This window comes from Catharus ustulatus, chromosome 2 (genome assembly GCF_009819885.2).
Source record: "Catharus ustulatus isolate bCatUst1 chromosome 2, bCatUst1.pri.v2, whole genome shotgun sequence".
NCBI lineage: Eukaryota > Metazoa > Chordata > Aves > Passeriformes > Turdidae > Catharus > Catharus ustulatus.
The window spans coordinates 2,086,718-2,104,419 of NC_046222.1; the positions used below are offsets into that span (position 1 = coordinate 2,086,718).

At 41.4% G+C, this 17,702-nt stretch overlaps 2 protein-coding genes across 2 annotated transcripts in view; both read left to right on the forward strand.

The window, feature by feature from the left end:
• The window catches only part of ZNF654 (zinc finger protein 654), a 29,920-nt gene extending 22,555 nt beyond the window's left edge, over nucleotides 1-7,365 (forward strand). Inside the window, exons 8-9 of the mRNA XM_033052143.2 lie at nucleotides 945-3,261; nucleotides 3,585-7,365. Of these exons, the coding sequence (XP_032908034.1) occupies nucleotides 945-3,261; nucleotides 3,585-3,592 (2,325 nt within the window). The 3' untranslated portion in view covers nucleotides 3,593-7,365. The remainder of the gene's footprint in view (nucleotides 1-944; nucleotides 3,262-3,584) is intronic.
• A 2,911-nt stretch (nucleotides 7,366-10,276) lies between these two features.
• On the forward strand, nucleotides 10,277-15,684 carry C2H3orf38 (chromosome 2 C3orf38 homolog). Its single transcript, XM_033052150.1, has 3 exons — nucleotides 10,277-10,415; nucleotides 11,677-11,894; nucleotides 13,871-15,684. The coding sequence occupies exons 1-3, from the start codon at nucleotides 10,283-10,285 to the stop codon at nucleotides 14,444-14,446; spliced, it is 927 nt and encodes a 308-aa protein (XP_032908041.1). The 5' UTR covers nucleotides 10,277-10,282; the 3' UTR covers nucleotides 14,447-15,684.
• Nucleotides 15,685-17,702: the final 2,018 nt, after the last annotated feature.

Consider the following 17,702-nt stretch of genomic DNA (forward strand, 5'->3'; position numbering starts at 1 on the left):
TCATCTGCAAAAGAAGTCATGTGCAATGCTTTGCACACAGGCCTGTGAGTTGTTTCCCAACAAGTGTTATTTATCATTGACCTGACTAGACACAGCTCCTTCATATTTTGTGCCCTAAATGAATTCTAAATTATTTTGTCAGATCTAAATGCAATAATTTGCTGCTGTTCACAAGGGTATGTATTCTGAAATGCTTGTGGTGATGTTAATAATTCTATTTGCATCTGAAGAGTCATATTTTTTAATAACCCCCTACTTATGGAACATTATCTGTATTTGTTAAAATCAAAATATATGCGACATTAATTATTTCTAAATTTCCTGTACCTCTTTTGACTTTAATCTGCTGCCTGTTGAGCAGCGTATTTCTGATCATTCCTCTGAGCTCCATGTTCATGGCAGGGCCCCCAGCTTGAAGTGTGGAATAGGATTTGTGCTCATTGGAAGGATGGGTCATCAGTTTTGGAAAATGAAGCCTTTTGGAATTCTTGGCCATGGGTTGTATGGTTCTCCTGCTGGTTGTTCAAAACTGTGAGCAATCTTACCATGGCTTTTATATAATTCAAGCTAGAAAAGTTAGAATGAGCAAAATATAGAGGAACTGTCCAATTACAGTGTGAAACAGCCTAAGCAATGAAGAGGCAGGTGGAAGATACTGAGAGATGAGATATGATCTCTTGCAATTTTGGTTTATATCCCCAAATAATTGTCTTTAACTATACAGCTGCATGGGGCAGAGCTGAAGCTTTGGAGCTGTACAGCTTTCAGTGCAAACCATTTTTCTATCTGTATTTGTAACCTTGTTTGAGCAATACTTAATGTTCATGCCCTTGGGTGAAGTTCAGTAGCAGGATGCTTTCTGGACTCCAGTTTTGCAGTAGATGAATGTAAATATGTGGGATGTTGGGGAATTGTTTATGTACACTGTTATTTCCTTCCTGCAGGTTGGTGAAGATGGCCTTCAGATCTGTGTTGAGATATGTGGATGTGCCCTCCAGCTGGACCTCCGTGAAGATCCCAACATGAAAAGTCTTATCTATAAAGCAATCGCTCATTTCCTGCCAAATGACTTGGAGATCCTCAGAATTTGTGCTCTCTCCATCTTTTTCCTGGAGCGCACCTTGGAGTCTTACTACACTGTTGAACACTTGTACAAATGTGCAGATGAAGAATACAATGAGTGCACTAGTTCTGTCCAAAACCGCGTACGATTCGAGCTGCTACCCATCTTGAAGAAAGGATTGTTTTTCGATCCCGAGTTCTGGAATTTCTTGATGATCAAGCAGAATTGTTTAGCGTTATTGGGGGATAAAGCTTTGGATGGCTTGAGTGAAAGTACACTGGAAAACTCTCCTGCAAACACAGAGAAAACAGCAGAGTACAGGGCTCAGGGTGAGGAACGTGGCTGTTTAACAGATGTCAGCAATGGGGAGCTTGAGGCTGGAAACTGCTCCGGAGCCCGCTCCAAAGGGAATGCCAGAAAGAACCACCAAGCTCCTGAGGCATCCAGAATGTTGGATCAGACTGAACCAAGGCACCGCTGTGTGATCTGCAACAAGGAGTTCCTTGGGGATCACATAGTGAAACACGCACAAGCTCACCAAAAAAAGGGCAGCTTCTCCTGTGTGCTTTGCACCAGGAAGTTCAGGCAGAAAGGACTCATGCTGAAGCACCTAAGGAATCATGTCAGGAAGATAGAAAGGCAACATCTTGCTGCAGCTCTTGAGGCTACTCAGGAGGCTCCTGTTCTTCATGAAGTGCAATGTTCTGGTGTTTCTGTGTCTCTTGAAAATGGGAATTCTGAGGGTTCCAAAGATGCTGAGCCAGAGGCTACAGTAGCTCCAAGTTCTGATCAGGTCCAAGAGGAGGCTGAGAATGCAGAACAGATTTTTGATGCAGTGGAAAACCATCTTAGTGACCAGGATGATGCCACTGAAAGCAGTAGTGACAGCTGTTTTAATAATATTCCTGATGCTTTAAGTACAGAGAGCTTGCCTGAGGATGATGAGAGCTCCAGTAAAGAGTCACCCATTCTGCATAAAGTGAATGGGGTGTTTTGCCCTCAAAAAGACATTGATGCTTTGGATGAGGAAGGAACCTTTAAGTGCCCTGCTAATGGTTGTGCTAGAGTGTTTAGAAAAATAAGATTCCTCAACAAACACGCCAGAAAAACTCATCCAACTGATCTGAAGGTGCAGCAGCATATAATGAAATGGAATAAAGGAAAATGCCGCTTCTGCCAGAGGAAATTTGCTGATTCCCAACATTTTATAGACCACCTGAAGAGACATGTGTATCCAAATGTTTACTTTTGTTTACACTTTAATTGTAATCAGAGATTTAAGCTGTCGACTGAGCTTGCAGAACATACAAAAAGTCACAGTGTGTTTAAAGCTCAGTGCAATTTCTCAAACTGCTGTGAGCTATTTGAGGAGCTCCCTTTGCTGTATGAACATGAGGCTCAGCATTATTTAAATAAAACCCCAGAATGTTCAGAGGATGCAAGTGAAAAGGATTCTTCAGATGATCCTTCAGAACCCTGTAGTTTCCAAGATGATGATGAATCTGTTAACGAAAAAGAAACTGTAGATTTACCAATTCCAACCTGGAAGTCAAGGAAGGATTCTGCAGAACCAAAGACATATATTCAAAGTGTGGAGAAGAAAGCAAATAATGTAATTCACAATGGCAATGAAAGCTCATCAGAGGGTAGTGCTCCTGTTTTAAGTTTGATAGACCAAAAGACACCTGTGTTACAGCCAAATCCTGAAAACTGTAATGTTGTTAGTGACCAACTGGTCAATGGGCACAGTGACCCAGATCAGACATCATCCAAGGCAGCCCAGGTACCTTTGGACAGAGTAGCAGATGAAACAAGGACAGAAAATGGGTCAGTGTTACCAGTTTTACAGAATTGTCACGATGCACCACAAAATAATGCTCCTGCAGCCTCACAGGTACCTTCTAAACCAAATCAGACAACAGAGACTACTTCATATGGTGTCATCTTAACAAAACCCTATGTCAGACCTTTGCCTCCAAGTTACCTTGATGAACGTTACATTAGCATGCCAAAACGGAGAAAAATTTTGGCTGATGAAGTAGATGCTTATTCTGAACAAGACAAAATTTGTAGCAAATCAACAGAAAGATTTAGGTGTGGCAACTGCTTGACCATCTACTGTAATTCAGAAGCACTTGAGGCTCACCTTGCACAAAAGAAGTGTCAGACGCTCTTTGGATTCGATTCAGATGATGAAAGTAAGTCCTGCAGTCCTTCCATGTTGGTTTCTTTGGCAGTCAATAGCAATCAGAAAAATGGTCTGAAAACAGGAATAGATAAGACAGACACTAAATCACAGTACTCTGCTAAATTGGAAATTGAAATTGGACATGCTGTGCGGAATAAGAAAGAGGTGATGAGAATTTGTAGGCAAAGAATGGAAAAGATTTCTGATGAAACAGAACGGGGTAATTCAATCAATCTGTCTTTCCTTGCATGTTTGAAACTAGATATGGTGAAAAACATAAGCAGTGTTCTAGATTAAGGAATGATTTATATCCTAATCTTTTGTCTTTTTCAGGTGCCTGATTCAATGTTGTGGAGAAAAGTATCAGCTGAGGAGTGGTGTAAGGAAACACTACATGAAGCAGCATCAGTTTGTTTCCCAGTTGGCCTTAATCATGAAGCAGTCTCAAATTCCTATAGAAAAACATGACCTTGATAAAGACAAAGCACATTTTCTAGACAAAACTCACAGAAGAGTAATAGGAGCTCTGCAGGTCTTGAGTCCAGAGAAGTTGCTACAAAACCCCCAAAGTACCAGTTATCCAAAAGAGCCATGTTCATTCCAAATGTGTGATTGAAGCTTAACGGCACAACTTTTCTAGCATGAAAGTAAAGGACAATGAGGCAGAGGTGAGCAGGCAGAGGAAGCAGAGGTGTTCATTGCCTTGTGGAAATCCAACCAGCTAGTTCTGAAAGCTGCTTTAGTTTGTGTGGTTAATGGGTATCTGTCCACACAGCTGAGAAGGAATCATTGAAGAAGGTGTTACATTTTTACCTTGTGGATAAATGCACCCAGAATTCTTTTGTTTTCAGAGTTTGAGTGTGTGAGTCCATTATTGCTCAAAAGCATGGAGCTTGTTTCATAAACTTCTATTCAGAACCCAAAGAGGAATGTGGAAGGAAATCTTGAGATAGATGGGATGCTGGAATAGCCAAACACTTGAAATACAGAGCAAGGAGGAAAAAGTGAGTTGATGTGATATTGTGTGAGACTTGTACACAGTGGAAATAAGATGCATGCAAGAGAAGGCCTTTGCAAGGCTGAGGTAAAAGTGTCCTGTAAAACATCCAGTGTAGGTGTGGGAAGACCAACACAAGGGATAGATTGAGTGAATATTAACAGCAGCTGATGGAAGCAAATCCAGAATGTTGGGAGGCTTAAACTTGCATTGCAGAGTTAAATTATGCAAGTGCAGAGGTCCCTCAGCTGTTGGTAGGACCAACAAGAACTTGAGAAGGCAAACAAAAGCAGAGCACATCGGGCTGGAGTGAACAAAAAGGTCAGGAAGAACCTGTTTCACATCTGTGGTGTTGCTTAATGGTGGTGGGCCACAACTCAGTGCTGTCACTGTCTAGAAAGTAGAAAACAGAGATCCTCTCAATCCTGAAGACACACTGCAATCCTATGTAGTAGCATCCCTTGAAAGGAGAGCCTTTCTCAGAGGCTGGTGAAGGAGTTACTTAAATGTTAAGCACTTTATTCACAATTCACTGTTCATAGAAACAATCACAATGTGAAGATAGGAAATAGGAGTCCTTCAGTTCTATATGGAAAACTGAATTACAAAAGATTTTGAAACCAAAAAGATGCTGTTGTAATTTTTGGTCTTCCTACCCTAAGGCAGAGATGTGGTAAACATGCACACTGTCCAATTACTGTGCTAATTTATCCTCTAATTTCTCACACTGTTTTGCCATGTAGTATTATTTTATTTGGGATCCCATTCTATGAAATTTGTAGTGGGATTGCAGGCAGGGGAGGAAAACTGATGTTCCGAGTCATTCCAGAAATGTAGGACAGCACAGAACAACTGTTCCTGCTCAGCTGTCACTGAAGAGATTGTCACAGTGTGTGCAGGACTTAAATCAACAGGTGGGTGAAAATTCATGAGTAAAAAATCAGGGGGTGCATAAAACCCCCTGTCCATTGTAGCAATGGCTCACACTTGCAAACCCAAGAGTTTCTCTGTTGTAGGAGTGGCTGTGAAGTAGTTCAGGAACATAAACTCCATAGTTCAGTAATGCCTCTGCTAATAATGCTCTGTGGAAGTAAACAGACATTTGCATTAATTCTGCTTTCTTTCCCCTTCCTGCAAGGTAAAAAGAATGCAAATGCAAAATCATGCTCTTGAGTTCTAGAAGAGTTTTGCCTTAACTTTGAGTTGGATTAACATAAAAGGTTATAAAATTATGATCACAGGTATGTGTGCATTACATGAATCCCAGTTATGACCCACTTCCAGAGATTTGTATGATGCTTGAGGCACCAAAGAAATTTTTTTTGCAGTTGCAAAAATCCTGATTTAAATGCATCATTCATTATATATACATATATACACACTAGATATATATTTAAATGTATAAATACATTAAAAGTTTTAAACATAAAGTTAATGGGGTCCTTATCAGACAAATGCACTTTCACATTTTTTACTTTCAAGATACCAACTAATTTTTAAGGACCCGGGTACTGTGTTGAATGTTCCCAGGCTCCCCCTTCTTTGCTTGACATTGCTTAAATATCTTTGGGAAAAAAAGAGGCTCATTTTAAAGTATTATATTCTGAAAATCTAAAAACTGAGTCAACAAAGATGTTTGTGTAAAAATCTTATTAATGTACCTTTTAATCTTTGGTGCTTTTTTGCCTTTTCCCTGGAGCTCCATATGTTTGAAGATGCTTTAAAAACATGACTGAGACTTGTATTATCTTTGGTTTAAGTGTGTAGATAAACGCATCTGTGTACATGCATAAACTGTGACCATAATTTTTTGTACCTGCATTAAAGTCATTTTTGTTCAAATATGCTTTTCTAGGACACCACCATTTGTTTCTCTCATGTATTTAGTGTGTACACTTTGGAGAGCAGGAAATATGATTTCTTATGTAGGTGAAGATGAGCATCACCTAACAATTATCAGGAATCTGTTAAATTGACTTAAAGCAGCAAGTGGGTGGTAATGTTTTAAAATAATTATTTTCACTTCAAAAGACATTGTATTTTCTTTAAGCTACTCTCTGATACCTGTTGGTATTCTCAGATAGTTGCAGTATTAAGCAACTTTAATCAGAGGCAAAGAGATACTTGGATCATGTGTGGAATAATTCTCTGTGCTTTTTAAGGATTCTGTATTATCTTGAGTATTACCCCATATTAAGCCTGCAACTTCTAAGGCTAAAAACGGGTTACAAGTCTTGAAAGTTGGAGGTTTTTTGGTTGATTTTTTTTCCCAGGCGTTTTCTCATTAAGCATTGTGTGATATAATTGGAAATCCTTGAAGATGTATCACTTTGATTCAATAAATCCTTAAGTACATGTGTAATGTAAACCTCCAGCTACCCTAAAGCTGCCTGAAGTTATACATGGACTTGGGAGCTTTGTTGGCTCAAAGTTGGTGCAATTCAGTGCTCATAATTATATTTAATAAAATTCCTCCAGTTGGATTTGGACTTTGCTTTTAAGAGTGTCTCCTCTAACCCCGTCATGTTTGACTGTAAAGGTCATGTAATTTCTAATTTCAAAAAGCTACCACTTGGTGTAGGCACCTTTCACCAAAAAAAAAAAAGGAATACTGAAAGTTGCAAGTGGTCATATCTGTGGGGCAAGGTCACTGGTACTTTGGTTATTTAGCCATATTCATTAAAATTATATTAATTGTATAGTTTGGATAATTTATAACATTAAACTTTGTGATTTTAATATCACGTGGAAGGTTCAGCTGTACTCATTTCTTTTATTGTTTAACACCAGTGCTATGGACAAAAGACCCGAAGGGGGTGGTAGTGTTACTATTTTCTTAATTTATTTGGTACTGTATAACACCTTTCTGATTAAATGCAGCATATGCATTTTGGGACTCTTAATTTGTAAAAGCTGTTACAGGTTCAGCAAGAAAGGAAATTTGTGCTTCCTTGTTGAATGTTAAATTATTTTACTTTGCATTTTATATACGAGTACAAATTAAAACTGAGCCATCAAACTGCAATAAATCTACAGTAGTGTTTCATTTTAAAAACCTTTTGTACTGTACATAGATTTGTTCAATAAAACATTGTCTTTGTTGTTGATAGAAACTGATCTTGTCTTTTGGAGAATCACTCTGGAAATGCTGCTGTGATGTTCACAGCTGCTGTGTTGTTTGGTACATGATGGTTGCGTGGCACCTGTGTGAAGATGCCAGGTCTTGATGTTCCAGGTGTGTGGATATTTGGATTTGAACAGACCAAGCTTCAAAATGGGGGAGCAGCTAATTCCTAGGGCTCAAAATCCAGATTTGGGGCCACAGACAAGTCTGGGTGCAGCTGTTTTAAGATACCTCTTTTGATTGGTAGTCAAGTTCAGACAGAAAGAGTGTAGCTGCTTTTTTCTTTTGCTTCAGGAAGTTCAATACTGCCATCTGAAATTACTGGGTAATTTAGATTTATTATTCACAACCCTGTAAATTCCCAGGCGTTTTTGATTGCAGAATTTTGACTGTCTTCTGGAAAAATTTGGATGATGATTTTTTTTGTGTGTGTAACTTCAAACTTACCTTTATTTTCTGCTTTTGGTAATTTTGACAAAGTCCTTGCCTGAGGAAGTTAAGTGTGGGTATAAGGGTAAGGGGCCTCAAGAAGATTTTGCCAGCAAAAATATTTATCAATATGACAATAGGTACACAAGCCGTTTAATAAATTCATTGTTAAATGTATTAACACCAAATATAAATTTTGCCCCTCCTCAGATGGACAGGAGAGAGAAAATACAACAAAAGCCCTTGTAGTAACTCCTTGAATTATAACAGCAATTTATTGTTACAAGAGTATTGTTCGCTTTTTGGTTTATATAGGCTAGTAATTTTCCTGTTTCTTCCCTTTTGGGAATGCCAGTTCCTGCTCAATGCTCAAGGCAATTAAAAGTTTTTATTCAAACTCTGAAGGGAATTCTGAGTTATGAACACGTGAGAAAAAAATGAAACCTACTTCTGAGGTTATCCCCTTTCCACCCCCATCACCTTGAAAGGGGAAGCACTTACAAAGTAAAATAATATATGAATATATTATAAATATTACAATCCTGCTGAAAGGGCTGGTCTTGGTTTAGAACAGGAAAGAAGCTGTGGGGAGACTAAGTCCTGAATATTGAAAAGTCTCTCCAATCTCCCTGATGCCAGTGCACTTTTCCTCTTGAAGGATTAATGGAAATGTGACCATTCTGAGGCAACCTGCCCCTCCCTTCCCCTCCCACCCATCATTTCTTACTGAAAACATAGCAAACATCTCAATCTAATTTTTAAAATGGCATCTTGATGGTTGGGGGTTTTTTTCCCCCTGAATTTCAGAAGATTTGGATAGATAGTACTCCTTGAAGGCTGCAAATCTAAATACGGGTTTATTGAAACAAGCAAAATGAAGCAAAGGTAATTTATATTTTTCAGATGCATTGTCTAATTTGTAGTTTGCAAGATTGATACTAATCAAGACTATTAAATCAGTGTACATCTGAGGGGAAGTTTGGCACAGCAGACAATAAGCATTATTATGTTAAAACTTTCCAGATGCTTCCAGACTGAATTTTTATCTGAATGTTGAACTTAAAATTCATGTGTAAATTTTGTTCAGCTGTTTCTAGCTTATATGGAATTCGTTGCTTCATTCAACTCAAGAGAACAGCTCTTACTTAGCTGAATGTGTATTGGTTTTTCTTCTGATCAGCCTGGGAGATCTGCATGGACTTGTTTTAGATCTCAAAGAGGAAACAATCATCTAAAATGCAGGGATAAGGAATGCGTTTTCTGTGCCCATCAGTGTTCTGTTGCAGGTTTACCAGATTTTGAGGGCAGGCATTCCTTACTACAGCTCTGAAGAGAGCCCACCATAATGATGAGTTCATCAGTAACTCAAATACAGTTCTTTAGTGTGTCTTTACAGAATTTGGGTCTTCAGGGCTTGAAATCATAGGCACCTTTAGCACAAAAAGGTGTCTCTTACTGGTTGCTCTGCTCCTGACAGAGAAAGTAGTGCCAGGTGAAAGGAGCACCACAAGGTTGAGAGCTTGCTTTCAGGAAAAAAAGCATCTTTAGCTTATAGGACTTTGTTTCCTTAAACAGGTGCTGTGCTGTTGGATTTCCCAGTGCATCACTTGGGAACGTGCAGTCCCTGCCTCAGTCACAAGTGCATGACTTGCTGCCCATGGGGCTGCAGTTCAGATGGCCAGAGATGGCTTGGTCCAGGTGAGGTGACCAGTGGTAGAAATCATAGGATGACATCAGAGAATATCCTGATGTGGATGGGACCCAGAGGGATCAGAGAGTCCAGCTCCTGGCCCTGCAGAGGATCCCCAAGAGTCACACCCTGTGCTCAGAGCATCGTCAGGGCGCTGCTTGAACTCTGCCAGGCTGGTGCTGGGGAGAAGAGCCTTTTCCTAATGCCCAGCCTAGCACTGCAGGTCCTTCCCTCAGCTCTGTCACTGTCAGCACAGAGAGGTCAGTGTCTGTCCCTCTTCTTCCCCTCATGAGGATGTTGTAACTGCACTGAGGCCTGTCCTCAATGCCCTTCCCCATCCTTGTGCCCTCCTTTGAACACTCTTAATGGCTTTATAACCTGCTGACAGCGTGGGGCCTAAAGGTGTCCCAGGACTGGAGGTGAGGCTGCCCCAGCCCAGAGCAGAGTGGGACAATCCTCTTGCTGTCCCTGATGTCCCCAGCACAGGGATGTCACCCCTTGCTCCAGGGCACTGCTGGGCACACCCGCTGGCCGTGGACTAGCACCCACATCCCTTTCCATGGTGCTGCATCTCCCCAGAGCTCAGCACACCTTCAGGCAGGGAAGGACACGCTCAGTTCTAATCTCTGCATATGTGTAATTCATAAGCCATAGCTGCAGGCCGGTGTCCCCCGGCCGTGCTCCCCCCGGTCCCGTGCTCCCCCCGGCCGTTTCCCCGGGCGGAACCTCAGTGCCGGCCGCTCTTTCCAGCCGGCGCCAGGCGCTGCAGCGCGCGGCCGGGCGGGGCGGCCATGGCGGGCCCGGGGCTGAGCGAGCGGGAGCGGGCGGGGTGCCGGGACCTGCTGGAGCTCCTGCACACCGAGGAGCTGCTGGCGCTCACCGACACCGTCACCAACCGCCTGGTGCACCCGGAGAGCCGCCAAGGTGCGCGGGCAGCGCCGGGGCCTGTCCTGCCGGGCGGGCCGGGCCCTGCCCCGAACCCCGCGTTCCCTCCCCGGGCCCGGGGCTGCCTGCGGGCCCGGGGCTCGCAGGGCTCAGCCGGGGCGGGGGTCGCTGCCGGGAGCCTTCTCCTGCACAGCCCAGCAGCTGCGGGGCTTGGCTTCTTGGAGCTTGGGGTTTGTTCAGGCCGAGGAGGTCGCGGTGGTGATGGGCTCGTAGCAGATCTTCAGCTCTACACACGGATCTTCTTCCTCTCAGAGCGCTGCAGTGAGCTGCGAGCACGGCTGGGCCCTTAGTGCTTAAAAATATTGAAAGCTCAAGAGTCTCTCGCTGTTGGCGTCGCTCACATTTGCTTTCAGGTTTTAAAACGATGAAATACGACTCTACGTTGAACTTACTTTTTTTTTGCAGGACACTTGCAGTTGTGGCTTTCCCCCATCACTTGTTGAAATTTGTTTCATAAGACTTCATTTTTTATGTGAATTATCTGAGGCCACTGGGTTTGTTGCCCTGATAAATACTCATTCTAAAGCCTTGAGTATGTTTCACGTGATGTAACTAAAACCTGTAAGATGTGCCCAAAATGTTTCTTTAAAAGGTATTTTGGCTGTAATTTTTTTTCCTTTTCCCCCCCTACATTTTGCGGTGATTGTAGGTTACATTAAAAGATTTTTGTGTTTTACTTTAGCTATTTCTTTCTGGTTAGAGTTAAGGTTTTTATAGGTCCCATGTTAAGTGCTAGCCTCAGTTCAGGTGGGAGCTGTCTTCTGTAACTGCTTTAAAGCTGAATTTAAGTTTGTCATGTTTCCTCATTCTGCCACAGAGCCTTGTAGCTGAATTTTATTTATTGTTGCCATTCAATGCACTGTTGTTGTGCTAGGATGCATTTTCTTATGAACATGGGAGTTGTAATCACAGTTGTGTGAAAATAAAACAGATCTAATTCCATTTCCAGCAAGCTTCAGGAAGGAGGTGAAACCTCACTTTAATGAAGTGCTGTGCATTGCTGAAACACTTCATTCTAGCACTCGTCCAAGAAGCAAATTTGCAAGCCTTTGGGTGTATTCTGTGTCTGATATGATGAGGCCAGATTTCAGTTTGTCTACAAACTTTCAGTCTCTTCATGCTGTCCCTAATGTCGCCTTGTCCTGTCCTGTGTTTGGAAGTCAGGAGTTTAAGAAGCAGCTGAGGTTTGGGATTTTATTGTGAAGGGAGCTAACTCCAGCTGCAATTTCTTTGTTTGCAGAGGCCATTCATGCCATTCTGGTGTACAGCCAAAACGTGGAGGAACTTCTGAGGCGCAGGAAAGTCTGCAGAGAGATCATCTTCAAGTACCTGGCGAAGCAGGGCATTGCAGTGCCCCCCTCCTCAGAGAAACACCTGCTGATCGAGCGCGTGAGGCAGCTCTGGAGCGGGCAGCTCACGGCACGAGCCCCGGGGCCAGGGCACAGAGCACCTGCACAGGTGAGTGCTGCTGCTGGAAATCTCTAATGGGTGGTGTTTGCACCTCTTAATTAGGGGCTTGTCTGAAGTTTCTTCTGCCTTCACTCACAGCCAGGGTTATAAAACACAAAGGAGATGAGTTTTCTCATCTTTGGGCTTGGCTGTTTATTAAATCTTATCTAAAGTACAGAGAGTTCTGTAGCACTTCTAGCTACCAGCTAAAAGTGAGCAAAATGGAGACAAATCTAGCTGGCTACAAGGTCTCTTAAAGCTAAACAGTCCAATAGAGAAATAACACCTATATTATTTATGCTTTTGACCCAATAACCAAATTCCTGTGACCCTCAGTGCAGCACTAACTGTCCAACCAGAAACTGCTACCTGAAATGGAGAAGAAGGAAGGACAACACCCCAAATCCTCCATCTTGTCCCATACCTATTACTATGTTATAAAAACCTCAAATCTTAAACCCTTCACCATGTGAGATCACACACTTCTATTTAACTACACACCTGTGACTTTAACTCCATCACTCAAATTTGGAGCCTTCTCCAAGGCCTCAGGTCAAAAGCTGTGTTCTCCAGGGGATCAGTGCCAGAAAGCTCAAAAAATCCAGTTTTCTGGCATCCAACAGAAATCCTCAGGGTGCTCAGCACTTCTTCCACTCTTGGTGGGTTTGGTTTTAGTTGGGTTTGTTTGATTGGTTTTTAAATTACAACATCTGAAGGTGTCTGCTCTTGTTTTGCTCAGTATTTGCACTCTGATGTGCGGGGTCTCCTTCATGCTTTGAATTTTTAAATTGTCCTATAAGTTAAAATAGAAGATATTCACAAATAGTTTTGTGGGTTCTGGGACAAGTGAAAACAATGTGAATGGCACAGAAATCCTGCAGAGGCCCTTGTGGGTTTAGTGAGTTCACATATTGTAAAATTTGCAGTTTCCAGCAGTGACAGGTCGGTGCCATTTGTTTTCCCTTGGTATTTGCAACACTTAATACAGCATAAGGAAATGTGTTTTGGCAATAATAGGTTATTTTGAAGTTAAAATCTTTGCCATTTAGAAATCCTCGTGGTGTAATGAACTTCAGAGGTTTATTTGTGGTTCTGATTGGCCACCTTGCTGTAATTCAGAGCCCTCACGGGCAGCAGCCCCACCTCGTGGGCTGTGAGGGCTCTGTCCCTGTTGAGAAATTAATGCACTGAGCTCTCACTCAGGGATTAACTGATGACAGGATTTAGCTGAGAATTGTTCTCAAAACAATTTCCTGTGTGCATAATTCAAGAAAAAAAAGGTTTCTCTTAGCAAAGTTCTGTGGTTGATGGTAAATAAATGAAATACTTAAAACACATTAATAAATTTAAAAGAAAGTCAGTTGATTTATTTATCACATACATCTTTCTTTGCATTTGTTTTCTCTTAATTCTTGTCTCTTCTTTCTTCACCACTTTCTTTCCCAAGAAATGGGAAACCTGGACATATGTAACATAATTGGAAATTAATTTCAACTTGTGGTGAAAGAAATGCAGCATTTCTATACAGAATTCTCCAAACTTTCCATGCTTAGTTACTTAATTCTTACAACACAATTTAATACTTGCTAGACTTTGGTGTTAGCAAACTTGACATTTGATTTACTTTAAAAAAAAGTCTTGTTGTCAAGTCATAAATACTGAGAAGTCCTGCAAGTTAACTGTACATTTAGTTCCAAAAAATGTCACTTTACATCCTTCCCCTGCCCTTTTTCAGTAGAACCAGGATTTTCCTCTTTGTTTGTAAAGAGCCCAAGACACTGAAGCACTTTCTAGGGATAATTCAAGAAACCCATCCTGATTTTCTACATTAGATAATCATGTTTGCAAGAATAAATGGGATTTTACTTTGGTATTTCTCTTCAGGCTCTCTGGCTCAGAACACTTGTAATGTTTAATGTAAGTATGTGTGCATGATTTGATGTTGTTGCTAAACAGTTCTAAGAAAAAAATTTGCTTGACTGCAGAATCATGGAAATGGACAGAAGTCACCACAAGATGACATTGGTGGTCTAGGAGGGGAATTCTGCCAGTGGTACTTTGAACTCCTGAACTCCCAGCACCCTCTGGGAGTAAAATCTGAAGAGACATGGGGCCCACAGCATTTTTGGGAGGATGCCAAACTGAAGTTCTGTTACAACACTTTGGAGAAAAACGTGGAACAGTATGTGGGTGCAGCCATGGTGAGCCTGCGCCTGCTGTCCTTGGTTAAAGAAGAATGTCTCCTCTTCAACCCAAATTTGCATTCCAGTGGCCTGAAATGTGCCATGTCCCCTCATGGATTGGTGCTGGTGGCAGTGGCTGGCACAGTGCACAGAGACAATACTTGTTTGGGTGTCTTTGAGCAAATCTTTGGGCTCATCAGCTGCCCCATGAGGAATAACACCTGGAAAATAAAACTGGTGAACCTTAAAATAGTAGGACAGAACGCTCTGGAGCCTGGGATGCAAATTGAAAAACCTTCCATAAAATACGAGTCAAACCAACTGAGAGAGTTCTATGATGGGAATGACCTGACTGTGTTTGAACCTCAAAAGTTCTGAGCGCTTTATCAAGCTGTGGGAGGGGCTGGGTTGTTGCTGCCATGCAGTTTTTCTTCTCTGAGTAAGATTTGCTGAGTGGCAAGCTGAGATACAGGGTATTAACACAGCTGATGCTTATGAGCACTTTCCAAGAGCTAACAAATATTTCATGGGTATTCCTTCAGGTTTTGCACTGTCATTACAGTGGAGTTTGGTTACATTTAAACATGAGTTTGCAGCAGTGTGTAATGAGGGGTTCACAAACTGCAAATTCTCTTCAGAACACCCGTTGAAACTCTTAATCTGAGCTGTAGCAGGAAGTCATTGCATCTGGCTTTTGGAATTTGGGTGGGGTATGTGTCTAAAGGACATCTGAGTCCCTAGAAATCCCAAACCAAAACACTGTGAATGGAGGTGGATGCACTGTGAATGTGGATGTACTGTGGGTATTCCAAACATGGTTTGATGGGACAGTGCAGGGAACTCAGCATTGTTCAAGTATTTTTTTTAAACAACTCTGCATTAATTGCTTCCTGTCCTTTTACCTTGTGGTTGCAATTTTGTCATGAATACACACAAATTGTCCTGTCTGTGTCCCCAAGCAGACAAGCTCAAGATGGTTGCCCATTTCTAGCACTGGACCAAGAACTTGATTTCAACACTGTATGAACCAAATGCTCTGGTAGTTATTTTGTATATAATTACAACAGAGTCCTTAATATAATAGTTGTGATTTTTGTATGTTTTCTCAAAAATAAGTATTTTGTTTACTCTGAGCTGCTTTATTACAGGTACTGAAAGTCCATTTGTTACCACTGGGTGGTTACAATGATAGGTCACACTAAGGAAAGTATTCAATTATTACTTAATATCTGAAATTATTGCCAGTGTAAACTTGGGGTTTTTTTTTTTTACTCTATTTATTTATAGGGGATTAGAGCTGAAATGAGGTGAAAACTTCTTTTTCTGCATCTTGTTTGGATTGTTTGGGAGTCTTTTTTTAATTTCAGGCTTCACCATTTAAAGTTCTGAAAACATAAGCATTCCCATAACTTTGCAGAACCAAAAGAACTGTTGCCAGGTTTGTCATGGTACAGTTTAGCTGGATGAGAGGAAACAAGAAAGTTCAGGTATGCACAGGACTGATTTTTATGAACTGTCTGATTCTTGCTTTTCTCCTTAAAGTAATTTCTAAGCAAAAGTTCAGATACTGTGTTGGTGTGTTCTTTCTCAATAAACAGCTGAGTTGTGGCCTCTAATTTTTCTGTTGTTAAGAACAAACATCCTTACTGAGAGTTCCAGATTCAATTTTCAAATCATTGACACAGGCAGAATTTTTTAAAAGTAGAAAAACATTGACTGTGTGGCAAATGTGAGAAGGTAATTTTAGCTGAACCTTGACTTAAAGGGAAAAGTTAGGACTTGTTTAAATGGAACTGAAATTGTTTCTGGACTTGTTTAAATGGAGCTGGACAAGTTTCAAAAAGCTGAAATATTTGCAGGAGTGATTTCATCCCTCTTTTTAGATGCTGCTGTTCAGAGCTGAAGTAATTAATTGTTGATTTACCCTTGGAAGCACTGGAATACATTTTATACTTGTATTTAGGAGATTAAAAGAATTAAGTGAAATTGCCTCAAAACTGTTGTCGTACGTTTCCCTCTGTTTCCTATCACAACAAATATTTTCAGTAACAGTTTCTTGTGTCTGTCACTACCACTGAAGCTGCAATGCTAAATTTGTGCTTTCTTGATCTCTCTCTGGTAAATAATTTGATAAAAAGCAAAATTTTGATTTGTAGCAAAGCATGTGGAACTTTCTGAATGTTGAACAGTGGAAATTGTGTCCCTCTGTGCTTTCTTTGGATGGTCCCCATGAAATGAAGTTTTAAAGTATAATCAGGAATTTGTAAAATGCATCTAATAGTCTTCATCTGTTTAAACTTTATGATTTTTTATTCTACTTTTTTTTCCTGTTATAATTGTCTTTATCATGACAGGAAATCTTTTCTATTCCCTTGTCTTGGGGTGCTTCTGCATCTTTCTGCATTGCTTGCTGTTTCCTTGCAATCCATTATCTGTCTCAGTATCTTGTTCTTTTTCCCCTAAGAGTTAGATAAGGGTAAACTCTGCATGGTGATAAAATTCTGTAAAAGGAGCAATGCAGGCCTGCAGCAAAGATATCGACAACCAGAGCATTTTGCTTTTTGCTCATGCCATGTACTTCAGTTTTCAAAGCATTTTGAAGACGTACTGCTTCTTAAAAGTTTTTCTTCTCTTTTCAGGGCGCAAAGTAGAAATCTGAAGTTAAATGTGGGTGTAGCTGCAGGAGAGATCACAGTGCTGTGACCATCCCTGCTGCCTGCAGGAAATCCTGGGCCTTGCTGGAGTCTCAGCAGGCAGCAGGAGTGGCCTCTGGGTGACATCTGGTGGCAGATTCATCACTTGCCCGGAGCTGCAGTCCTGAGCAGACTGTGCAAAACAGGCTGCTTTATCCCACTCCTTGCTGGCAACAAAATGCCCTGAAATTGCCAGGTTTCCCCTTGCCTTGATCTAAAGGAAAGCTTGAGGGGAATCCCTCAGCAGAATGAAAACTAAAAAACTCCTATCTTTTCCTGGATAATCTTAAAGAAATGACAAAATTATAACTTTTATTAGTCTGGTTGCCAGTAGTAATTGCCCTTACAGAAACTAGAGATGTGGGCTAGAACACAGCAGAGATTTTTGTGAAAGTGGTGTTTGTGCAGGGAGGCATCTGCTGGAAGGAGCAAGGGATGTGTAATTCCTGCACAGCCACCTCTTCTCTGCCCTCTGAGAGCATAAATTGCAAGGGAAATAACATCATGGTGTACATGCTGCTACATAAATCACTCAGCTTATATCCAATGAAAGCCTGAGCTGCTGTCTGGATGAGGTTTGGGTGCCTTGCCAGCATTTTCCCACATAAGACTATTGAAGGAAATGGTGATTTTTCATAACTTGACTGTGATTTAACAAAACAGGCTCATCTTTGATATCTGAGCTTTCTTCCTCCTCAGCTACTGAAGTCTGTTGTCCCAAATAATGGACAGGAGCAGCTTTCAGGTAAGAAATGAGTGAATAAAGTGGGGATCATCCGCCAGGAGAGGTGGCAGCACCTCCTTTGCTGTAAGAACTGTAGGATTGAGTAAAACTTGCAGGTGCCACATCCACACCTTGTTGAGCACTTCCAGGGCTGCAATTCCGTCAGTTCCCTCAGCAGCCTATTCCAATGCCTGACCACCCTTGCAGAGAGTTTTCT

Excerpts from the sequence above, each read along its gene's own strand:
- C2H3orf38 (XM_033052150.1), top strand. The coding sequence starts at position 10,283 with ATGGCGGGCCCGGGGCTGAGCGAGCGGGAGCGGGCGGGGTGCCGGGAC. Across the intron at positions 10,416-11,676 it reads GCACCCGGAGAGCCGCCAAG|AGGCCATTCATGCCATTCTG; the intron begins GTGCGCGGGCAG and ends CTTTGTTTGCAG. Across the intron at positions 11,895-13,870 it reads GGCACAGAGCACCTGCACAG|AATCATGGAAATGGACAGAA; the intron begins GTGAGTGCTGCT and ends GCTTGACTGCAG.